Genomic DNA, 26,938 nt, shown 5'->3' on the forward strand with positions numbered 1-26,938 from the left:
TATTTCCAGCACATTACGGTGTGGGAAAGTACACCTGTGAGCGAGCCTTTTATTGTTTTGGTCTAAGAACCAAGATTTGTGTATTGATTTCTGGCTGTACGAGGAACACCTTACAGATAATTAAACTGCTGGCATAGTAGTTTAGTTGTTTGGCAGCATTATTCAGTCACTTTAAGATGAATAACACGACACCAGTGATACGACGTTTGAGGATTCGTACATCGTTTGTACAATAATCTTGTTCTGCATCACCGGGAAACATTTATACGTTTCAATGATTAGGAATATTATTAGGTGATGGATGAGCGTGCAGGAGAGACAGCATTTCTGTGCTATGAGCTTTTACGCTGCCAAACATTTTCCATTGGGGATGATTAAACTTTTTTTTTTCTTTTCTTTTTTTTCCCCCTCCTTTACTGATCTGCTTTTGGTTAAAAACTTCCCCAGTGAACACTCTAGCCCATAATCTTCACATCAAGCCTAATGATGCTTCATTTTTTAAGGATGAAATCTCAGCACAGGTTGCGTAATTACAAACCTGCAAAGCTTATTAATCAATTATTAATAAGCAGAAAACATCAGCCATGTCCAAGAGTACTTTATGTACAGTCAGGTCAGTGTCAGAGCAGCTGTTCCACTTGTGCATCCATGCCAGTACATCTGTAAGCTGTGGGCCATTTCATTTGAAGCCATTCCCAATAGGAGGCTCAGGCACTGGATCTGAAGTTTGAAGCTTTCGTTTGTATGTTAGGTATATGCAGGAGAAAAGTGTATCGATTCACTTTTTTGCTTCAAACTAAATAGACCTGAAGGAGTCTATGGGGTAATTCTTTGCTTTGAGGATAAAACATTGCAGCTTACTTACAGACTTATTACAGCGTATAACAAAACATGATGCAAATGCGGAGAGAGTCTTTGAAATGTGAAAATCTTGAGCAGATCCCTGTGGTGGACGTTTGGGGCTCCACAATAGCTCATTATTCCGAATAGGAAATGAAGTGAATACAAGGAGCTTAGCATATTTTTATGCAGTATGTTGAAGAGAGTGTAACTCTCCATCGTGTTGAGATTTCAAGTCCTTGAGTCAGTTCAGAGTAAGTGATTCATTTTGCTTAAACAGTTTGAATGAATCATTACCATTAGTAGTTTTAGCTAAGAGTAAAAGTAAAAAATTTTCCAACATAGTCTCAGACTTGCAAACTCATTAGGTTACAAGTGTTAAATGGTATGGACCTTTATAACGGCTGTGGTTCGGTTAAGGAGTGGGGCTGTCATTTATAACTTTTCTAATGGTATCGTTTTCTTAAGAAATCGAACGAAAACAACCACATCACACACATCAATCGTTTGAATTCTTACAAATTTTACAGTACCTTTCATGTATGAAGATGATTGGTTCAAGTATACAGGGGTGTAAATCATACGACCCATGGCTGGGCTTGACCCGATAAACGGTTCTAATCCTGGTCACCAAATTTAAATGTGCTGCCCCCTATCTGTGGCCTGAGGAGGTTCCCCATTGGACATAAAACACACACGTACGCAACATTTATTAACTCTTTGGCATTTATTTGCCGTGTAGAAATGAATAACATTTGATTATTTCATTACAATGGCATCTATCAAGGGGTAGGATATTTTAGGCAGTAAGTGAACAGTCAGTTCTTGAAGTTGATGTGTGGGAAGCAGGAAACATGGGCAGGCGTAAAGATCTGAGCGACTTTGACAAGGGCCAAGTTGTGATGGCTAGACGACTGGGTCAGAGCATTTCTTATCTGCCACACTGGAAACATTGCTCAGGAATGGTTTGAGGAACAAGTCAAATGTTCCAGGTGGTGACTTGGCCTCCAAATTCCTCAGATCTCAATCCAATCGAGCATTAGTTTGATGTGCTGGACACTGGACAAACAAGTCTGATCTAAGGATCTGCTGCTAACATCTTGATGCCAGATACCACAGCACACCTTCAGAGGTCTTGTGGAGTCCACACCTCAATGAGTCAGATCTGTTTTAGTGGCACAAGGGGAACCTGCACAATATTGGGCAGGTGGTATTAATGTTATTGATTATTGGTGAAATTAGCTAATAAGGAACTTTTTATTTATTTTTTTAATCCAGTGTTATTGTTCATTGTGGTTAGTGGTGCCAGGGAATAGTTGGCTTTTGTGTTAGCTAGCTAAATGTGTATGATCCTCACGATTGGAAAACAATGAAATAAACTTTCAAAGAGAAATTTCCCAGAAATATTGTATTGGGTGTTGTGTTATTGTTTAAACTAGCCTATTACAGTGAGCGCTACCAAGTGGTTCAGTTTTGCATTGCTCACTGTGGACCACACTGGCTAATAATAATAATTAACCAATTTTTTGGTCTGACCCACTTGACATTGGATTAAGTGTAATCATGATCTTTGAGATTTATTTATTTATTTAAGGTCTATATGAAAACATCCAACTTTTATTTATTTTTTTTCATGGAAATGTAATTGGGTGCAATATCTATTTTCAGGTTTGCTCAGGTAAAGTAAAATTCACAAAAATTATGATGTATAAAAATTATTATGTGTAAAAATTTCCAACAATGGGTAGAGGTGCCTAACTTGTACTCTCAGAGGGCCAGAGTCCAGCTCAGTTTGATGACTTCTCAGCTCAAATTGTATGAAATTGGAAAGAGAGTTAGAGGCTGTTGAAATCTGACTGGTTCAGCCAAGGTCTAGGTTTGATTGATGCGTCTTGTTTACGTGTATGCTGGGTAAAAAAAAAAAAAAAAAACCTGAAACAAAGTACTCTGTGCTAATTTCAGAACGGGCTGACTCTATAGCGTCTAGATCAAAGTTGTGTGCAGAAAGGGTATTTAGAGATCGAGTAACAAAAATAGATGTCCTCAAAACATTCTTTTATAGTTCATATTTCCAGAATAGCTCTCATTTTTGTAACTTTTGTGTAGACTGGTGAAACGAAAGAGAAGTAAACAAGAACGCAACATGCTGGTAATCAAAGACTAGCGAATGAAATGACCCTCGGAGCAGGATGAAGGGGATATTTTCTACCTGTCAGGCTTCTTTAGTGAAAGGCATCATTCAGGTTCATGCCACTTTACTTTCCCAGTGAAAATATATAACATATAATCCCTGAATCACCGAGTCCGCAGCTGAGACTATACACATATCCTCTGTGGAATATTGCAAGGTCTTTCAACAAGGCCTTTACCCAAGTGATGTTTGTGAAACGAGAATCAGATGGAAAAGATGCTCAATCTGAGAGCACTGCGTTTATCTGGGTCCGTCCAGCTGAAATGGAAAGTGTCAGAACGGAGGAGAGCAGAGGCAGCATCTGAATAGGAAATGTGTTTGTAGACGATTGACCTCAAGGCAGAGACTTGGTGAGAGAGGAACAGGGAGGCACTCCGAAAGAGACAGCGTCGATATATCAGCCATGCAATGTAAAATGTTATCTGCAGTCAGGAGTTAGCTCAGGGTGGATGTGGGCGTATTCTGTAAAAATTGCTTTATTTAATCCACAGAGGTACAGCTCAATGTGTTTCGCATGTTTGTTTTAAAACTAGAATGATAAAGTAGATATACGAAGATGCATATGATCTCAAGTGCTCTGAATATCTTTGAATGCAATTTTATTGTTGTAATCTAATTTATTTATTTATTTTTTTAAAATGATTGTCCTTGGTGTGAATTTTAGTCGCTAAGAAAGAGTGAAATGGCAAATCAGACTTCTGAGTGGCACAGCAGAAAAGCATTTGTCCTGTCATCCAGTCTAGACACGGTGAGTTTGACTCCTGGATATGCCACATCCATAAATGGCCAGGGCTCCAAGAGAGCAAAATTGACTGTGCTTTCTTTGTGTGTGGGAAGGATGGTGTTGATCTTTATTCCCTGTCAATCACAGCAACATCGACCAATCGAGGTCATCTGTGAGCTCATGTATGTGGAAGAGGGCTTTCCTCTGAGTGTGTTATGCTGCCCTGTGAGTTTGAAAAGCTGCAGTTGGCTGGCTCTATGCATCTCTGAAGATATAGATGCTTGCCTTCCCTCTCTCAGGTTGGTAGCTGTTGCTTGATAGAGGAGAGCTGGCTGTGGGTGGGAATTGGCTATGACCAAATTAGGCGGGGGGGGAATGGAAAATCAGTCACTGAAACAGAGTCAAGACACTGCTGTCATGCTGTCCACCATAGACAATATATACGGGCCATGAAACCAATGCAATTCAAAAACTAGTGGAAGTCATTGCAGGGTGTGTGTGTGTGTGTGTGTGTGTGTGTGTGTGTGTGTGTGTGTGTGTTGTGCGTTATGCGTTATGTGCAGTAAGGTGTGCTATAATAGTGCTCAGAAGTGCATCCCAATGGAATCCTTAGTTGTTATTTGGGGAAATAATTGGAATTGGTTTAGTTAGCATTATACGACCGGGCTCTTGAATTCTTGAATCTGATTGGCTGATTCATTTTCTTGTTTTGACACTACAGTAGTTCTGGCTGAAAGACAAATCCCAGGTTTATATTAACGCGCTCGCCAACTTACACATGGACTTGTACAATTGACGCTCCGCGTACACTGAAACAGAAAAGTGTGTAATTGTTGATATGGTAACATTTTCTGTGAGGGGATGTTTGTTCAGTATTTATTGAAGGAGCCTCAAATGACGGTGCTTTGCAAATTTCCGAAGTAAAGCTGTAAATTTAGGTTGCCAGGTATGGGAGAGTCTTGTCTATAATATGACAAGCTGAGTAATTTTGTCTTATTCACTTCCAGTGAGAGAAAACTGTAGGCTTTTTGGGAAATGAATGTTTATAGCTGCTATAAGGTAAGTGGGAACAGAAACTTGTTTCATAAATGTTCCAAGACATTAAACTTCACGATAAATGGATAAAAATATGACCTTTTTATTACTAAAATGAAAATTTGCATCTGCAAATTGCTGTGTGTAAGAGGAATACTGCGGGACTTGCTGTTGTTGGAAAAGTGGTGGCTCAGTGGTTAAAAGCTCTGGGTTACTGATCAGAAGGTCCGGAGTTCAAGCCCCAGCACTACCAAGCTACCGCTGGTGGGCCCTTGAACAAGACCCTTAACCCTGAATTGCTCAGTTGTATGAATGAGATAAATGTAAGTTGCTCTGGATAAGGGCATCTGCCAAATGCCATAAATGTAAATATAAAATAATCAGCTTTGCTGTGGTAATAGTTCACTCCGTTTCTCACGGAGCAACATCACACCACCCCATCGTTGATTATTTTCTTCTGTATATGTTAAAACTAAAGTGTTACTTAACTTTGCCATTCTTAGTTGGATCTAATGGTTTGTTGTGGTGCGTGTTGTCGTCGCCTCGCTCATTTGGATCTGAAGCATTCAAAACGACTTCCAATTTTCATCAGGAAAGAAGAAATATTTCACGGCTTGTATGCGGCTTGAACATCTGTGCTGTTCCGTGTAGAGATTTTTGGCTTTCTGTTCAATCATTGTGAAGATAGGACCTGTGCTTCATTCGACATGCCCAAGGAGACACCCGCCTTGCAGATATGGGGAATGAGACGCGCTTTACCTCTTTCCTTCAGGACTGAATAATTAGCTCCGAAATCTGCTCTCATCTCTGTGGCGCAGCTGCACCGCCGCAGAATTTGAGGACACGCTGTTTACCTCTGTGAACTCACTGCTGATTTTAGATAAGCTTGTTAATTAGAGGTGTCTTCTCCCTTTTTTTTTTCACGTTTCCGTCTACTTTTATAGACGTGCTATTTCATGTTGTTTCCCCCTCATTTCACAACTGCTCTCTTAAAAGTCACTAGTTTCTTCTTTTCATCTCCCTCTCAGGCTTTGCTATTCTCATTATCTCATTTCTAATTGACTTGATCTCAGATCAGATACAAATGTCAGCCCTTTATATGCAATTTATATCAGCAACATATGATGGGAGCGCATCACTACACATGAGACAGGACTGAATATTTATCAGTTGTTACCTATAGACAGTTGTTTCTGTTGAAGGTCCTGGCTCATGAAGGTAACCTGAGGTCAATCTGTTATTGCATGATGAGAGTATAGAAATGTAACAAATTGCCCAGAGATCAGGTGACTGAGCAGGAAATCTGTCTAAGGTCACTAAGAATGAGCACATGATCCAAAAAAAAAAAAAAAAAAAAAACACTCCAAGTTACTTTGTTATATTTATTCAGTACAGTTTGGTCTGGGTAAGATTTCCAGACATGCAATATATCTGTTAAGTAATGTTACCAAAGGTAAGCTTCAAACGAAATACAACATAAAACAAAGGCAACCTGAGTAAACACACAATATCGTTTTTATTTATGTATTTATTTTTTAATTGAAGCAAAAAAAAAAAAAAAGTTGTCCAACACCTATCGCCCATGTAAAAAACTTTTTGCCCCCTTAAAATATTGGAGATCATTTTGAGATAATGGCTCTCACTGGGGTCTTTTGGACTCTCGGAGCCTTTGAAATAGCTTTGTAACCCTTCCCAGACTGATGCATTTCAATCACCTTCTTCCTCATAATTTCTGGAATTTATTTCAACTTTGACATAGTGTGTTACTGGGTAAGACCTTTTAACCAACTTCATGCTGTAGAAAAAGTTGTATTTAAGTGTTGATTTGTTTGAACAGGGTTTGCAGTAATCAGGCCTGGTTGTGTCTAGTCCAGATGAACCCCATTATGAATGCAGTTTCATAGATTTTTGGAATTAGTAACTACAGGGGGCAAATACATTTTCACACAGGCCCAGTTGGTATTGGATAACTTTTTTTGCTTCAATAAATAACATTATCACTTAAAAACTGTATTTTGTGCTTACTCAGGTTGCCTTTGTTTTATCTAAGATTTTGTTTTTCATTTCTGAAACAGTTTAGCGTGAGATATACACAAGAACAGAGGAAACTGAATAGTTTTTCACAGCACTGTACACCTCATTTCAATACAAACTGATTGATTGTTTTGACCTTTATTATAAGCGTTTGTTGTAGGGCTTGTGGCCATGCTTGATTATTAGTAGGTCACATGACCTGTAGGCTGTACATGTGCTAAGAGCTTACCTAAACCTTGTCACTTTTAGACGCATATAATTCAAATTTATACAAAATTCCTCTTGAAATACTTTTTTCAGCTTCCAAGTGCCATTAAAACTGATCAATACTTAGTTTTGTTTTGTTTTTAGTGAAAGATGATGTACAAGAGTGAGTACCTCCTGTCTTTATACTTATAAGTGTAAGTGTAATACTACTTTTTTGTCCCAATGGATATAATGTAATTTTTTTTTTTTTTGGAATTGCATTAAGTAATAGTAATTACATTTCCACAGCTCTTCATATAAAAATAGTCCAATTCAAATGGTGGCTTTAGAAGATGGCAAAAGATGAAAATGAATTCTCATTGAAAGAAAACATATAAGTAATACAGTTTAAATCCAGGGTTGGGGGTTCATATCGAATTCTGTGTGTTCTCCCAGTGCTTCAGGGGTTTCCTCCTGGTACTTGGGTTTCCTCCCTCCAGTCCAAAGATATGTGTTGTAGGTTGATTGGCATTTCTAAATTGTCTGTAGTGTGTATGGGTGTGTGAACGTGTGCCCCGAGTCTCCTGGGATAGGCTCCAGGATTCCTGCAACCTTGTATCGGATAAGCGGTACAGTAAATAGAAGGATTGATGGATTATGTTACACCACAGAAGCTTTTGAACGTAACTATAGTATAATAATGACACGAGCAACAACAGAAATCTCTTTCTCTCTTGTTCTCTGTAGGTTGTATACTTCCACACGTCTCTGTGTTTGGCCTCAGTGGTGGCTGTTGTGGAGCTGGCCTCTCTCTCTCCTGGGGCAGACACTTCCCAGAATGCAGTGGGGCAGGGCTTTGGCATCCTGCATCTCTTCTCTGGACAAGCGCAGGGAGAGGGCAGGTAATGGACAGTGCTGTCCTTCAGAGCAGCAATGTGTGGTTGTGTCTGTGTGTTCGTGTGTGTGTGTGTGTTCGTGTGTGTGTGTGTGTGTGTGTGTGTGTGTGTGTGTGTATGGCAACTTCACACCTTTGTCTGACCGATAATGGGCCTCTTTTATCAAGCTGGATATGAATGGATTTATGCGTAAATCATTCATATGAGCATTTACACAAGAAATTTGGTATTGATGAAAATCCTGTAAGTTCGGAAAAATGTTCGTATCCTGCTGTGTGAGTAAATTTACGCATTAAGAAGAATAATTAATGTAAACCTTGACTTGATTGACTTTAAATAATATAATTTTCATGGATTACTCCACATTTATATATGGAATATATACGGTCATGTTTTAATTGCTTAGTTTTATTATGCTTACAGTGTGTGTTTGTGTGTGTGTGTGTGTGTGTGTGTGTGTGTGTGTGTGTGTGTGTGTATTTCTGTCTCTTCATTTGAAGGTTGAGTCTGTTCCATGGTACTCCTCGAGCTCTGCTACATCCAACACTGAGGGACCCACTGCAGAGTGAGTATACACACACACACACACACACACACACACACACACACACATATACAAACACACACTGGCTGCTCCTCAGGCAAAAAAAAAGGTTTCCCATTCAGCAGTACATTGTATTATATTGGCTATATATTTACACTGAGTGTGTGTTCCAGCTCCTGGTGGGTGGGTAATCAATAAAGAATGATTTTTATAAAGTGTTTTAGTTCACTTCTTCATGCATTATAAATCATGTTTTATGGCAGCTCAAGTATACCATTAGTAAGACCCTGGCCCTTTGGCGCTGTGGGTGCTTGCATATATGCATAGTTCTTTTTAAATATAAAAGCAAAGGGATGTACTTGTGACTCTCATGTAAGTAGCTGGCAAAGACAAAATACATGCATTACTCTACATCCAATCACCACCCACTTGAACAGGAACATCAGAACACCAGGTCTTTCATGAAATTATCCAGCCAGCCAATCATTTGGCAGCAGCTCAGTGCATAAAATTATGCCGATACAGCTCGAGAGCTTCAGTTCATCAGAATCAAACTTCAGAATGAGGGAAAAAAAAACATCTCAGTGACTTTGGCCATGGCATGGTAGTTGGTGCAAGATGGGGTCGTGTGTTTCAGAAACTGCTGATCTCCTGGGATTTTCACGCACAACCGTTTCTAGAGTTTACACAGAATGATGCGACAAACAAAACGGCTTGTTGATGTGAGAGGTCAGAGGAGAATAGCCAGAATGGTTGGAAGTGACAGGAAGGCTACGCTAACTCAAATAACTACTCTTTACAAACTCATGGAGCAGAAAAGCATCTCAGAATCCAGAATTCTTCTTCTTCGTCTTCTTCTTCTTCTCCCCCTCCTTCTTCTTCTCCTCCTTCTCCTCCTCATCTTCCTCCTCTTTCTTCTGCTACTTCTTCTCCTCCTTCTCCTCTTTCTCCTCCTCCTCCTACTTCTCCTCCTCCTCCTTCTTCTTCTTCTCCTCCTCCTTCTTCTTCTTCTCCTCCTCCTCCTTCTTCTTCTTCTCCTCCTTCTTCTTCTCCTTCTTCTTCTTCTTCTCCTCATTCTTTGTCTTCTCCTCCTCCTCCTTCTTTGCCTTCTCCTCCTCCTACTTCTCCTCCTCCTTCTTCTTCTTCTTCTCCTCCTCCTCCTCCTTCTTCTTCTTCTCCTCCTCCTCGTCCTCCTCCTTCTTCTTCTCTTCCTTCTTCTCCTTCTCCTCATTCTTCTTCTCCTCCTTCTCCTCGTTCTTCTCCTCCTTCTTCTTCTTCTCCTCATTCTTTTTCTTCTCCTCCTCCCCCTTCTTCTTCGCCTCCTCGTTCTTCTTCTTCTCCTCCTTCTTCTTCTCCTCCTCCTCCTTCTTCTTCTTCTCCTCCTTCTTCCTCTTCTTCTTCTTCTTCTCCTCCTCCTCCTTTTCCTCTGCCTTCTTCTTCTTCTTAGTGTGTAACAATGTAAGCACAGTAGCATAATTGCTAGTGAAACAATACCTCTATAAGTCACCAACACTGCTTACTTTGTTGGTGAACCACATGACCCCACGGGCAAACATCAATCTCTCCCAATGTATGTTTTGGTTCTTATCTACAATATTAAGGACAGCAAGTCTCAAGTTATTTAATCATTAATCTGACTTGGACCACTTTGTTTTCACAAGGACCAATAGTGCGGACTGCAAATCAAACCATACAGTTTGTGGGCAGTTTTTGATAGGTCTGATTTAATTTTTGTGTTTTCATGTGACAAAAATAGCTGAAACAGAGATCTGAGACCATCTGTGGAATGCTAAACTGCCTCAAGTGGGAAAACATCTTGCTACTTTGGAAATTTTTGCGCAACTTCCTTTTTTAACAAGCTGTATGTTGTTGTTGTTGTTGTTGTTGTTTTTTCTTTTAATCAGTCTCTATTGCACAGGTAATGTAACTCATGCATATTTTTATGCAGCCCACATCTTGCAAGATACATAGTAGAGGTAGTATAGTATATTGGTTTGTATAAACAGTGAAAGAGCACCAAAAGCACGGAGTGTATTTAAGGCTCAACTTGATGTGTATGCAAAATGGCTGCCACTCATGTCCTCCTGTCATTTGGAGCTTTGCTTGAATGCTACATGTCCACATGATGTAATACCAACATAAGTCATAGGGAGCGGTACAGCACCATGTGACACAGTGTCTGTGACTGACTAAACAAACTAGCTTTGAGTCTCAAATCACGTACTTGTCTACAATTCTAGACTGTTATTGAGTACCAACACTAACCAATTTCTTATAATGTTTAATGTTTGAATTTTAAAAAACTCTCGCAGTATCTTCAAAACCACTGAAAGGTCTATTTTGCGTACCATGAGATGCAGCTCATTACACAGTCACAATGACAGCAAAACAATTGAACAGGGACAGAGAGCTTCATTGTGTTTAACATCACTATGCATGAAACCACTCTACATTTTAAGAGTGTAATGATGCATGGTGACACAATGCATAAATGTGATGATGAGGTGCACCATGGGAAGGTGCGATTCACGTAATGAAAATCTGAATTTTTGTAAGTATTCCTCTAATGCAGTCGCATGGTTTGAACTCCAAAAGTCCCATTTTGCACATCCTGTAGATTTAAAATATATAGAGAGCACACTGGTCACATGACCACGTTCTTTTGCGTTCTTTCCTGTGCCGTAACAATTTATTTATTTATTTTTTTTAAGTAAACTAAACTGAGATACAGTATGATGAGATATTAAGATATGGGGAACCATTTTTATGTTTTGTTTACATTATAAAGTCTCTGTTCTTAGCAATTTTTTGGTTTCTTTAGTTTTATACACACAAAACATGCAGACATGCAGGCTCAGAAATACAAAAAGGAGTCTTTTCAGTCATAATTGTTCTTCATCAAACTTTTGTTCAAAATATTCTGAGAATAGAATCGAAGCGAGCCGTGAAGCCAGTGTTGTGATTCAAAAGGAATCTAGTCTTAGTCATCTGTATTGGTGGAATTATTTTTAATCGCTGTCTTTCAAATGATTAATATGAAACAACTGGATTTTATATATATCCATCCATCCATCCATCCATCTTCTACCGCTTACTCCTTCTTCAGGGTTGCGGGGGAACCTGGAGCCTATCCCAGAGAACATCGGGCACAGGGCAGGGTACACCCTGGACAGGGTGCCAGTCCATCGCAGGGCACAATCACATACACACTCACATACCCATTCATACACTACGGACACTTTAGATACGCCAGTCAGCCTACCATGCATGTCTTTGGACTGGGGAGGAAACCAGAGTACCCGGAGGAAACCCCCGCAGCACGGGGAGAACATGCAAACTCCGCACACACATGGCCCCAGCGGGAATCGAACCCCGAACCCTGGAGGTGTGAGGCGAACGTGCTATTTTATGTATATTATATGCTATATTTTATTTAAACTTGACATCAACGAATCATGCCAATTATACACATTCTGCACATGCTTAGGAGTACTTGTAGGAAGACAACCCTACTGTCTTCGTTGCGTCTATCCGTAATAGTCATCTTCCATTAGAATGCATCACAAATATTGGAAAGCCACTGTGATAAAGTAGCATAGTTAAAATGATCTGTATAAACAGTCCAGCATTTTTTGCTCCAGCTAACAAGTTGATTCTGTGGTCTTATTAAACTTGTGGCCAAAAGGTGAAGACTGACTTGGCTTATAACCACGCATATACAGTATAAGTCTTGTTGGCAAATTCGGCCGCTGGATTCATAGCGTAGTCTTGTGGAATGATTAAATCGGGATGCCGCTCTGAACACAGTCCTCAGGCAGTGTCCATTATGGAAAAAAGTGCTCACTTTTATATTAAATGACTTAAGGATTTGCGTGTGCTCTATTATGTGGTGGAGTTAATCGGGACTCTGCTGCTATCTTCTGCAAGCAGCACTGTGGCTGGGAGCAATGCCTCATCAGCAGCTGGGAGAAGTACAGAGCTTTTTTGTTTTTGGGATGGTAGAAAAGTGGAACATTTTGTCATCTACTGTTAGTACTGGGTTAAAATTCATTTGGACCTTAACCCAAAAAAAGAGTGTCATAGGAATGTCTGTTTCTTCTTGTGTGAGCACCAGTGGTACGGTATTGTACCTTAAGAAGGCAAACAGATTGACCTGTGTGTGGTTGTGTGTGGTTGTGTGTGTGTGTGTGAGTGAGTGTGCGTATGTGTGAGTGAGTGTGTATGTGTGAGTGAGTGTGTATGTGAGTGAGTGTGTATGTATGTGGGTGTGTATGTGAATGTGTGAGTGTGTATGCGAGTGTGTATGCGAGTGTGTATGCGAGTGTGTATGCGAGTGTGAATGTGTGAGTGTGAATGTGTGAGTGTGAATGTGTATGCGAGTGAGTGTGTATGCGAGTGTGTGTGTATGTAATCAACAATAGATAATCAACAGTTATTTTCAGCATGTTCTGAGTTGTTTTATTCCTCTTATATCACAGCAATTTGTCAATGATTACATTTTTAAAAATGTATTAATGAATGATGTATTTTTATAGCATTTTTTAGTTACAGTTAATGTTGTGGAACAAAGCTGGTTCCTGTTAACACTCAGTACTTTACAACAGCTATAAACAGTCATTTCCTCACCAGCATTTCAGGGATGAGAATGATATATCCGTGTACTGTTATTTGCCTGAATACACACTAAAACCGAGTGTGTACGTGTCCTGTACGCTGATCCGTCAGGGTTCAGGTTAGAGAATTGATTTGCATTGGGTGCAGTACTCTGCGTTTATGGCAGATCTCTAAAATGGAATAATACTTCACGTGAACGACGCTGCGTGCTTGTTAATTCATTGTAAACAACGAAACACCTTCGGAGCTGCTGTTGTACGTGACACATATAGGTTAAGTCCCTTTCACCTTAAAGAAAGGAAGAATGGACTTTAAAGGGAGGAAGTGGAGGAGATGAGAGGAATGGGATTGGGAGCGCCCCTTTACTCCCCGCGTGAAGAGGAAGTGTTTTAGAGAATGAGCGTGTGCCCTCTGAGACACTCACGAGTGGAGTGTTAATGTAGTGCTGCTGCTGTGCTCTCAGTGCTGCTAATCTTACCACTAATTCCCTGTGTCCCTGTGACCCTCCGACACACACGCACACACACACGCACACAGGCACACACACATACTCACTCACTCACGCACACACACTCACATACTCACTCACTCACTCACTCACTCTCTCTCACACTCACATACTCACTCACTCACTCACTCACCCTTTATCTCTCACACGCACACACAAACACTCACATACTCACACACTCACTCACTCTCTCGCTCTCTCTCACATGCACACACACACTCACTCTCTCTCTCTCACACACACACAGTCACACTCAAGCATGCACACACACTCACTCACTCACTCACTCACTCTCTCACAGACACACACACTCACATACTCACTCACTCTCTCTCTCTCTCTCTCTCTCTCACACACACACACACGCTCACATACTCACTCACTCACTCACTCACCCTCTCTCTCTCACACACACAGTCACACTCAAGCATGCACACTCACTCACTCACTCACTCTCTCTCTCTCTCTCTCTCTCTCTCTCTCTCACACACACACACTCACACTCACTCTCTCTCTCTCTCTCTCTCTCTCTCTCTCTCTCTCTCTCACACACACACACGCACGCTCACATACTCTCTCTCTCTCTCTCACACACACACACACACACACTCACTCACTCACACACACACACACACACACACACACACACACACACACACACACACACACACAGTAGTATTTAAGCCAGGGTCCTGTGTTCCACAGGCTGATGCCAGGCAGCACTGTGTGGGTTCCTTTGCCCACTGGGCCACCGGCCACTAAGGAACACAACCTAATGCTTTCTACTGGACGGACCTGACACTCTCTGGGCTAACACTATCCACAGAGCGTGTGTGTGTGTGTGTGTAGGAGGAGCGTGGGGAGGTTAGAAGATTTCAATAGCGCCAGGCTAGCCTAATCATTCTCAATCAAATCCACTCATCTGTTAATGAATCATCTGTTTGTCTGGGCCGAGTGTGGATGTGACCAGCATGTTAGAGAGAACTACACAGAGAAAAGGACAAGGTCTTTGAATTTCTATTATGATATATGTGAAATGTGGCAAAAAAAAAAACCGAACAGAACGAACACTCTGTTTCTCTTTGAAGGTTGGTCTGGATGTCTGAACTGCTCGTTATGTATGTGTCCAGAACTCTGCTGTTCAAAAGAAGGCAGGATAAGAGTGCTAGATTGAATTGATTCAGCAGTTCTTAAAAGCTGGGTGTAATTGTATCTGATTCAGTGGAGACGAGCGGTGAAGTTCTCTCCACGTCCGTTCGCTTTTCACCCAGATGGAGAGGTGTAATTAGTTGCGGCATTTATTGAGTCATTGGAGTGAGCTGAGATGAGCTAACTGAATTTACATTCAGTGGAAATCCCCCCCATTAGCTGTGTAAAGGAAGCCAAGAACGCGCCGTAGTCATTGTGCATGCTTTGTTGACGAGCACGCCCGCGTTATTCTGCCGCACCTCTCCGCAATTAAGATGTCAGTGTTGCTTATTTTATATGAGTGTAGCTAATTTAACCAGGCTGCTAGAGTTGGGTTTCCAGAAAAAAGCACACAGACACACACACACACACACACACACGTGTGTGTGTGTATATGTGTGTGTGTGTATATATGTATATATATATATATATATATATACACATACACACACGACCTAGAGAGACACTGGACCTCGCAGATGTTATATGGAAGTGTAGCAGAAGCTATTACTGCTGCTGTGATGGCTTGCTGCTACCAATTGTGTTCTTGTTTTGGGCATGCGTGCAACTCATTTGTTTCTTGAATGAAAAAGTGTTTGGTGGCACCTGGTTTGTGTTTGTGTGTGTGTGTGTGTGTGTGTTTGTGTGCGTGTGTGTGTGTGTGTGTGTATGTTTCCTCGCCTATGAGCTAAGGTGTTTTAGTCCAGGCAAGTGACTGATTTCTTGCTCAGTGGGATCCAGACAGAGTAAAGAATTGCTGTGTGTGTTTGTGTTTTTGTGTGTGCGTATGTTAAAGCTCCCTTTAAATCAGGCTTATGTGAAACTGTGATGTGTTAACAGCCAACAGAGCAGGTGATGCCTATTTAATGTCCAGTTTTACACACACACACACACACACACACACACACACACACACACACACACACATGCACACATACATGTCTTCATATCTCTGTGAGGACCTTTAATGTAATTATTACTGTACAGTTTCTTATTTTTTAATTTTTTTACAGTTACATTTTTATAGTGCTTTTCTAGACACCATCACCACTAGTGTGTAGCATCCACCTGGATGATGTGACGGCAGCCATAGTGCCGTCACCGGCTGTTAGTGGAGAGGAGAGAGTGATGTAGCCAATTCAGGGATGGGGATTATTATGGGGAAATTTCACAGGACACCAGGGTTATACCTCTACTCTTTTACCATAAGTGTCCTGGGATTTTTAATGACGCACAGAGAGTCAGGACCTCTGTTTCATGTCTCATCCGAAAGGCCATGCTGTTTTTACAGTGTAGTGTCCTTGTCACTATATTGGGGCATTGGGCCACACACAGACCACATGGTGAGCGCCCCGCCCCCTGCTGGCCTCACTAATACCACTTCCAGCAGCAACCTTAGTTTTCCCCAGGAGGTACTGGCCAGGCTCAACCCTGCTCCGCTTCAGTGGGAAACCAGGCACGAACTGCAGGGAGATATGGCTCTGGCAAATTTAGCTAATAAATGACTAGCTGACCTTAACCCCAGAAACCAAACGCAAACATTTTTCAGTTTTCTTTCTGAGGACCAATCACATGACCTTTTCTTCCTTTCTTCCCCCTCCTCTCTCTCTCTCTCTCTCTCTCTCTCTCTCCCATTTTTTCCCCCATCCTTTTGTTCTTTCTTTCTTTTTTCTTTCTTTCTTTCTTTCTGCTCTCTGCTTCTTTTTTCTCCCTTCCTCCTTTCCTTCCTATCTTCATACCTTCCTCTCTGCTTCTTTCTTTCTTTCTTTCCTACCTACCTTCATACCTTCCTCTCTGCTTCTTTCTTTCTTTCTCTCTTTCCTACCTTCATACCGTCCTCTCTGCTTCTTTCTCTTTCTTTCTTTCTTTTGTTCTTTCTTTCCTTCCTACCTTCATACCTTCCTCTCTGCCTCATTAATTTATTTCACTCTCTCTCTCTCTCTCTCTCTCCTTCTTTGTCCTTCTTTCCTTCCTTCCTTCCTACCTTTTATTCCTTCCTTCACTCATTCCTTAATTCTTCCTTCCTGTTTCTTTTTCTTTCTTTCTTTTGTTCTTTCTTTCCTTCCTACCTTCATACCTTCCTCTTTGCCTCATTAATTTCTTTCGCTCTCTCTCTCTCTCTCTCTCTCTCTCCTTCTTTGTCCTTCCTTCCTTCCTTCCTTCCTTCCTTCCTACCTTTTATTCCTTCCTTCACTCATTCCTTAATTCTTCCTCCCTGTTTCTTTTTCTTTCTTTCTTTCTTTCTTTCTCTCTCTCTCTATCTCACACACACACACACACACACACACACACACACACACATGCATACAGCAGTGAGCTTTCTGACATTAGTCTGTAATGGAATAGGTTGTGAGGTCGGTCTCTGTTTATATAACAGTTGAAAGTCTTGCATCAGACTTATGCAAGATGTGGTGGTGGGTGGTGTTGTGGTAGAACTGAGACACCGGTACAAATTTGTCAACCAGTAAAGATTTTCACTACACCGTGGGTGAGTAAACTTCCAAAGGCAATGATGCTCTTCATCCCGATGCTCTACCTCTGCTCCGAGCTTCTGCACTCATGACTCACCTTCTGCTGCTCTGGATAGTCCCACATGGATACACTAAAGTTCTGCATTTCCCAAAAACACTTTATGTCCAAGTCTCATGCTTGCTTCAGTGGATAATCTCACCTGAAAACCTACTGGTGTAATCTTCGAGACTTTGTTGTGCTCAACCCAGTTCTCAATATGCTCACACGAACATGCTTTCAAAACACTTAGTGCTGTTTGCCTTTACTCCTCTGCAGCTGCAATGATTTATAATCCCACTATCCAGTGTCACCCTTTTGAGTCTGCTTCCTCTAAGCATTCCTCTCAAGATTTCTTTGGGGAATTTTTCCTTGCCATGGTCACCTCTGATCTAAATCCACAGCTTTCTGTAAAGCTGCCTTGCCTATTGTTAAACCTGCTAAAATAGCCGAGGTCTATTGTTAAAAGTGCTATGGAAATCAAGTTGGGTTGAACTGAACGGATATTTTTACCTTAAAACTTTACTTGAAAAACTGCAGCATATCCAGTTATGGATTTGCAAATAGTGGATGTTTTATGGGTACATTTAGACTGTTCGATACTTTCTGCAGTGAGTTTTACGTGAACAAATGTGTCCAGGTATGCATGTTATTGTTACCTGTAAGCAAAATATTTTTATGAGGGAAATAATTATGTCAGCCACATGGAATATCTATAATTACCAAAACTGTTTTCCACTCTGACAATATCTGCGTTTCAGTAGCCACATCCTTCAAACGTAAACGCCTCGCTGCGTAACATTTGAACCGGACAGGAACCTTGGCTGTTATTGCATTCAGGCTGATTTTCAAATGTCATAGTACATTAAAAACATAACCAGAAAATCCATCCATCCTTTTTCTATACCACTTATGCTACACTCAAGAAACCTGGAGCCTATCCAAATTATGGTCTGGGACACCCTGGACTGCGTGCCAACCCATCACAGGGCATAATTGCACACACATTCAAACACTATGGACAATTTGGAAATGCCAATCAGCCTACAATGCATGTATTTGGACTGGGGAAGGAAGTCGGATTACCTGGAGGAAACCCCCGAGGCATGTGGAGAACATGCAAGCTCCAGGCGCAGTGGGCGGAGGAGGGATTCGAACCTCCAACCCCGGAGGTGTGAGGCAAATGTACTAACCGACCAGAAAATCTTGCTTACTAAAGCTAACTATAAGTCAACCACACAAGTTAGCTACATAAGCAGAACATTTAATATATATGTTATGCTAGCTAGTTAATTTTATCCACAGAATGACTTCTGTTGATCTAGGACAATCGACATATTAATCTGGAATGATTGACGGTTGCACACGTGTTTTGAACTGTCCTGTGTTAACTGACCCCCTGGGAGCCCTGTCCCCTTCCCTCATTTCATATTAGGACTCTCATTCTCCATTTACCTTGACAGATCGCAAGGGCACATATTTCAAATGGGGAAATTGAGTTAATTCATGTAAAATAAATTCTATTGTTGTACATTATATGGCCTAAAGTATGTGATCACCAGATCATCACACCTATATGTATTTGTTGAACATGCCATTCCAAATTTGGTCTCCACTTTACTTTTTTGGGCAGGCTTTCTACTAGGTTTTGGAACGTGGCTGGGGGAATTTCCCATTCAGCCACAAGAGCATTCGTAAAATCAGGTACTGATGTCGAGTGAGGAGGCCTGGGGTGCTGTCAGTGTTAGAGTTCATACCAAAAGTGTGCAGTGGGGTTGAGGTCAGGACTCTGTGCAGGTCACTCGAGTTGTTCCACACCAACCTTGGCAAACCATGTCTTCATGGAGCTCGCTTTGTGCACAGGGGCATTGTCATGCTGGAACATGTTTGGGCCTCTTAGTTTCAGTCAAGGGAAATCTTAATGCTACAGAATACAAATACTGTACATTCTAGACAGTTGTGTGGTTTCAACATTGTGGCTACAATTTGGGGAAGAACCACATATGGGTGTGATGGTCAGGTGACCACATACTTTTGGCCATACAGTCTATGTTCAACTCGGCTTTGACTTAACCATAGACAAATACATAGTTAATGTCAGTTAGCTATATATATATATATATATATATATATATATATATATATATATATATATATATATATATATATAACCAATACCAATTAAAATACATGGAAAACTATTGGATCAAGTAAACAGTTACATATATCTTGGACAAAACATATCAATGGAACTGAATGGCCTTGACGAAGTCAACAGGAGGGCAAGATCAGGATGGCAAACTTTTGGCCGCCTCAATTTCATCTTCAAACACAACTTTCCTCTATGTCTCAAAAGAAAAGTGTTTGATCATTGTGTTCTCCCTGCTCTTACCTATGGATGTGAAACCTGGACCTCAAATACTAAAATAATTCAAAAATTAAGGGTCACTCAACGAAGCATGGAACGCCACATGCTAAACATATCGCTATTAGACCACAAGACTAATGTGTGGGTGCGAAGTCAAGCCAAAGTAATGGACATAATCAAAAGGGTGAAAACATTAAAATGGAAGTGGGCAGGACACGTAGCAAGAATGAAAGACCAAAAATGGACATCTGCAGTCCTAAATTGGACTCCACTGGAAGCCAAACGCCCAAGAAGAAGACCTAAGGCCAGGTGGGCTGATGACATCAGAAAGTTCGCTGGAATCAATTGGCAACAAAGGGCACAGGATCGTAGTTGGTGGCGGCATTCAACAGAGACCTACGCTCTGCAGTGGGCCGAGAACGGCTGAAGAGAAGATATATATATATATATATATATATATATATATATATATATATATATATATATATATATATATATATATATATATATATATATATATATACATTTCTACTGTAAACTTGTCTAATTTTCTGCAAGTAAACTTTTCTAGCCTCTGCATCTTAACTAAAAGAGATAAGAGTTTTTGTGTTGTGGTTATCGTGAAACCCTGCATATACACACACTACAGTTTCTACCTTAGACCTTACCTTAGTGAAGTCTTTGAAGTACTAAGGGAAATACCTTCTTGCCTACCTACCTAAGAAACTGCCTTCTTATTGAAATGCACTGCATGCTTCTGCCATTTTGACTATGCACCCTGCATCAAGCATAAATTAAGCATTATGTTCAGTGACTACTTGATAAAACAGAGCCGTTGTAAGTCTCGCAAATCCACTTCACAAAATGAAAACGAGGAGCTGCTAGGAACTTGGTTTGAAGTGCTGGACTTTTAGTCGTAGCTGTTTTTTTTGTTTTGTTTTTTTTGCATTGCAGCAGGACTGGTCTGTGGCTCGGGGACTCTTGATTGCTCATTATGAAGATTTATAGCCAGCATTTAAAGAGGTGCACATGTTCGAATGCATTCTTGACACACGTACACAGCTTGAGTATTCATTCCTACTTTATAAAGTTGCATAGAAATGAGCACAGATTCAAGCACGACATACGAATGTGGACTGCTCTTTTCTTCTTGCAAAGCTCTTCTTTTTTCTTATACTGATAGCCTAGCAGTTTTATTCATAACATGGATTTTCTTTCAAAATAGTATGACTTAATAACGAAACGTTTTTGTTTGTTTGTATTGACTTGTATTTTGTTTTTCAATGCAATTTACATGCAACACTTGAATGCACCAACCATTTCGAAACTTCTAGTTTGAAATATTATATGTGTAAAATATATGTACAAATGTGCAGATAAAATATGTCCCACATTTCCTCTTGGGGATCAATAAAGTACATCTATCTATCTATCTATCTAGATCAGCCATAATATTAAAAGCCAAGTGAATAACATCGATTATCTCGTTACAACGGCACCTGTCAAGGGGTGGGGTATATTAAGCAGCAAGGGAACAGTCGATGTGTTGGAAGCAGGAAAAATGGGCAAGTGTAAGGAGCTGTAACTTTTCTACATGGTCAGGTTTAAATAGCCAATTTATTTTAATTGAGCAACCTAAATCCAAAAATTAAGAGAAATAAGAGTAGTCATTCAATTAAGAAGAAATGTTGTAAAAATGGAGGTGTACAAGGTTCCATTTCCCATGGCATCTTTTTTAATTCTGTGCAACACTTTATTAGAGCCAGCACTAAGTGACTGATGCAGTAAGTGACAGATCTGGTATGTCTCAAGCTGCAGTGTGTCATATACTCCCTAGTGTGCTGCATGTCAACTTCTTATGACACATGGCTTTCTGTTGTTAGGGGGGATTTTGTCCTACTCAAGAGGTTATGCTGTTAAATAATTTATATTTTTATTGCCAAATGCAAGTCAAACAACTTTAGCCTGTTTTAACCTGTAAAGGTTTTTTTTTTGGCCATTTACTTTTAATTTAAGATCTGTGAGGGTTGCCTTTTATGGAGTTTTGTGGGTATTACCAAATGCAAATCAGCCGTGCCATGCTGGGTGACTGGCATTCATCGCTGTATATATATATATATATATATATATATATATATATATATATATATATATATATATATATATATATATATTTGGAGATACTGAATTTTTGATTTCCATGAGCTGTAATCATGAAGATTACAACAAAAAATGGCTTGAAATATTTCACTTTATCTGTAATGAATCTGGAATATATGAAAGTTCACCTTATTGTATTAAATTCAGGAAAAAAATTTTTTTCGACAATATTCAAATTCAGTATTCAAATATTCGAAGAAAATTAGTTTTTGTAAACCTGAAGGAAATTTTTTGTTTGGATTGTGCAAGTTATTGTACTTTTAAAGTTTGTATTGTTGTAACTGTAAACTTAAGGCGCATATTCACTCAACGCTTATTTTTGTGCCTTGAAAACATATGGTATCGATCCACCACGGTATTTAAATCATATTGAATTTTAATTTTCTGTGTCATTACACTCCTAAGACTGTCGATTCTCAGTTGTTGTTTTGTCATTAGTTTTCGTAACTGGTTTGCTATGTTCAATAAAAGCATGTTTTTTTGCTTAGCAGTAAATTTTGTTATTGTCTAAGATGGAGAAATGTTTGGAGGAAAGGGAGAGAACAAATCTATTTTAGAGGTCACAGGGCAATGCTGTCTGTGCTGGTGTTAAGCGTTTCAGCAAAAGCATGGACAATTCATTCAATTATACAGTGCTTTGGCAAAAATGTGTATTTTATGGTGAATTATTGTGGTTATGATACACTGTCAGAAAGTGATACTGAACTTAATATCAGGAGGAAAAGCGCTTATGTTCAAGGTCAGATTTCTGATTAATCCTTGCTATGTGCATTTTACTTTACAGTGAATGCAGTGCTGTCAGTGATAGAAGGAACTCAGCTGCTGTATTCTCTCCAGCCACACCCTGCCCTCAATCCCATCATGCACCTACTCCCACCCAATATCATGGTCTCTGGCCATGAGCTCATCCCTGGAGTCCTTCCTCCAACTGACAGCACAGGTAAGATTACCCATAATGCTATGGCTCTCAAATCGCTACTAATCCAGGCAGCAAATGATTTTAAGGTTTTCATGTAGTCCCCAAAGTGGCTTAAAGGATGATATTGCTCAGAACCATCAGGGGGAAAAAAAAAGATCAAATTAGATCCATAACTGCTTGGCTGAAGCAGGACACCCTTTGTTGTCATGGGGACAGCTCGTGATATCTTGGCAGGGAATAGACTCTGACAGAATTTTGCTGAGTCGAAAGTCAAGCTTCGGGCATAATCAGATGCTCTTTAGTCGTCTTGTATATTTCTTGCGTTTGCTGCTAGGGGATTTGTGATTCATCTCCGCTGAAGCTCGATCATAGGAATTATCTGCACTGAATAAAACCTGAGTTGTTGGGAGTGTGTAATGGATGGTGGTGGGTTTGACAGAGCAGAGGAAAATATGCAAAAAAGAGCTGATCGTGATGCCAGGCTAATCCGCCAACACTCCAGACTGGAGTTTCAAAAGGACGACTCTGTTCCCTCAGTCTGCCTTTCCCTTTTTTACCTCCCAGCTTGCACTTTCTACAGCTGCACTTCAGCCTCCTCACTGCACCTCATAATTCCTGAATTGCTAGTAAGAAATGTAAAATTCATGCTAAATATCAGTGACAAAAAAAAAAAAAAGGATAACTGTGGGTTCATTGACCTGAATCATTAATTATGTACGTGATACTTCTTTGGTATGGAATAAAATTTTTTTTGCCAAATGTATTGAACGTAACTTTTCAAGAAATGAATAAAAATATACAGAGAAGAAAAACACTCTGAAACTGAAACTGTGAACTCAGTGGCAAACGTTTAACAGCCAATGAGAGTAAATCACTTTTAAGTTAAGCCCACCCACATGAGAGGTTTTTGCCAGAATGGCGAACGTAAACTTGCGGAGTGTAAGCAAAAATTTAAATAAAAGCGTAAATGAAAACTCTGACAGCGCATTCATAAACCATAATTCGTGAAAAGGAATCTTGCAAATCTGTTAACAAAGAATGATTATTTAACACCATGTTAATTTTTTTTTTAAGTTCACTGTTTTCAGTCTTCAGAGTGTTTTTTTTTTTTTCTTTCTCACTGTATATATTTGTTCATTTCTTGAAATGTTACATTCAATACTTTTGGCACAAATTTAATTCCGTAATTTAGGAAGTCAGTGAGATCTCAATATATCATGAATGAAGGAAAAGTTAGCTAATATTTCTCATTTTAAGGTCATTATATAACAAATATAAGATCATTTTATAAGCCTTTTTTCGAGACATTTTTACTCATTATTCTATTGCCAGATAATTTTGCTTCTTTCTTGAAAGGCAATTTGAAGCTTGAACTGAGTACTTATCTAGAAATAGGCTTACTTTTCACTTAAAGAGTATTTCACTTAAATATTAGCTGAAGTTGATTTATATTTAAGATGCTTTTACTTGCTAAGATAGTCTTTTTGCAGTTTAGGATAATTTTACTTAACATTATTTAAACAAAACATCAATTCAATAAAAAATATATATATTTAATAAAAATAATAATGTAAGTACACTCCAAAAAGTGCCTTTCTTGAAAAAATCAAGACTCACTTAAATATAGTTAACATGTAATAAAATAAAAATATAATAATACTAATAATAAATAAATAAATCTGCCAGTGGGGTAAGCAAAATTGATTTGGCAATAATTCTTGAAAATAGTATAAATATCTTGTCACTAAAACTGCTATTGGATCTTAAAACTAGACAAAAATGCCAAATTTAAGCATGTTGTGCTTATTACAAGCATTGAACATCTAGTTATTCAAGACAGACTTACTTAAAATGAGTATTTTGGTTTCTTGATTGAGCTGACTTTAAGAATTCATCCCTTAATCTAAAAGAGAAAAAAAAAAAAAAAAACTTGCAATAAGACACAATTTCTTCAAAGTGCATAATAAAAACAAATGACTGTCGTAAATTAAGGCACCAGGGGGGTATTCTAGAAAGCAGGTTATGCGACTTACCTAGGTAAGTTCAGTCAGAGTAAACAGATAACCTCAACTTTCGGTTCCAAAAACAGAGGTAACTTTCAGGCTATCTAACTAGCCATGGCAACTTACTCTCTGAACATAACCTGAAGCAGGTTATGTTCCAGGGTTAGTTTGTTTCAGAGAGCTGACAGAGCGTAGCGTGCCCTGTGGACGAGGAAGCCCGGATTACACAAAATCTTTTTCACTGTGAGAGGGTGATAAGACCATGTATAGATGTGTTTTCATATCTGGATGAATATTTCGGGAGTGTTACCATTATTCACATAAATCATTAATTTATTTAACAAACCTTTCGAAACCTCACATCGCCAACGTGACACATCGTGGATCAGCGTTTAACACCGAGCACATTTTATGCATTGTCCTTCGTTTTTCTGCCAGAGGGAGCTTTCTGTATAACGTGGGTGATGCAGAGCATGTGGGAAAGGCAACTGTGTGTAGGGCCGTTCGTACAGTACTCCTTGCACTCACACGGTGTTGTTGAGATGTGATCTGCCAGAATCACTCCTAATTAAATGACTAATGCACAAAGTGAACAGTTGAGTGTGGTAAATTGTTTCTTGATTTTCTGTCATTGAAAAAGACATTTGAATTCATTGCTTTACCATTCAACAGTAATTGACAGAATAATAATAATCACTAGCAAATACTGTGACCACCTTTAACCAGTGCTTTAGCAGTTCAACTTCAACTGGTCTTTATGTTCAACATTTTCCCCCCTCATTTGAAGTTGTAGAAGGTCCATCTCCATGTCACTTTTTCTAACTTGCATTTGAAGATGGACCTTATACGGCTCCATTGCAGGAAGACAGAATGGCAATTCAATATAATTGATATTATAAATGTCTGTAATGCATACACAGACGAATACATACATCAGACAACTGCAAAGGATTTTGTACACTGCCAAGATTCAGTGTGGACGTAGATGGACCCTCCTCTGTACAGGAATCCTCAGCCATAATCTTTAAGGGGACATTGACAAAGTTTTCATAATCATACATTTTTAAAAAAGGGACTGTATTATATATGTTATACCTCTGTGGGCCTCCCAGCATCTTCATTTTGTACCCCTGTCACAGCAGAGGTGGTCTCCTCATCTTCATCCTGCAGTGCAAATTACTAATGATGTTTGGTCTAGCAAACAGAAACAATACCTGAAGACAATAATCACTTACCATTGTGGCAGGACGTGTTGCAGGAGGGTCAGTTCATGCAATGTTTCCATCAGCAATGTAAGAAAACAAAATCATGATGTACATTCTCAAGCAAGTACAACTAATATTCACCGACATAAGGAACATCTAGACGGGGCACTGCAAGTAAGATTACAGTACACACGAACATACCCAAGTGAAACATTGCCAATGAAGAGCTATTTTAAAATTCCTTTTTTAGACTGTGTCAGTGTTTATTGTCATCTTGATTGTTTAAGGATAAATCACTTAAAGCACTGGAAACTTAAAATAAAAGTGTTAATATGCTACACATACAATTTACCAAGCCACTTATCATGGGAGGTACTGTAGCTGACGCTGATGAACTGCCCCCTTGATTAAGGGACAGTGGCAGCCCCTCAGCCGGAGTGAGTGAAGTGCTGGTGGTCCCCCAGGCCTCTGTCTTCTTCCTGCGGCTATATAGAACAGAGAGAATGGTTATTATAGATGATTGGGCCAATTAGTCAGGTTACACTTTACAAAGTTTTATGAAATATGATCTTTTTTGTGTTTCATTTTGACTTGGCTCCAAGTTCTTCTAGGTCCAGAAGGATTACACCTGCTAAAATATAAAGCCTATTGTATTATTAGTACTCTGTACAATGTTAAGAAATTTCAGGAGGGCTAAAAGTAAAGGCATATCTATTAAATGTTACGGCACGGGTCTAATAGGATCAGTGTTCAATTTTGTGTCATAATGAAAGGAAACTTATAAATTCAAGCATTTACTCGATCCGTTACTTTATTCCAAGCCAACTCTCTGTCCGATGCAGCAGTTACTTTTTTTTTTTTTTGTTATAAATGGCTTATATTCCTCATAATCATGCATTAAAACCTCTAACTCTGCTTCTCTGAAGTATGCAGCTCGTTTTTTTTCTGCCCTGGGTTTCCATAGTGACTCCTGAAATAGACGATCCATTGACATGTACTCACCGTGTGCGCGCAT

General features: G+C 39.6%; 1 protein-coding gene across 2 annotated transcripts in view; it reads left to right on the top strand.

The window, feature by feature from the left end:
- The window catches only part of nphp4 (nephronophthisis 4), a 208,992-nt gene that overhangs the window by 22,276 nt on the left and 159,778 nt on the right, over window positions 1-26,938 (top strand). For both annotated transcript variants that reach the window (XM_053625420.1, XM_053625421.1), the window contains exons 3-5: window positions 7,758-7,912; window positions 8,407-8,471; window positions 22,581-22,736. In XM_053625420.1, coding sequence (XP_053481395.1) covers window positions 7,758-7,912; window positions 8,407-8,471; window positions 22,581-22,736 — 376 coding nt within the window. The remainder of the gene's footprint in view (window positions 1-7,757; window positions 7,913-8,406; window positions 8,472-22,580; window positions 22,737-26,938) is intronic.

This window comes from Ictalurus furcatus, chromosome 5 (genome assembly GCF_023375685.1).
Source record: "Ictalurus furcatus strain D&B chromosome 5, Billie_1.0, whole genome shotgun sequence".
NCBI lineage: Eukaryota > Metazoa > Chordata > Actinopteri > Siluriformes > Ictaluridae > Ictalurus > Ictalurus furcatus.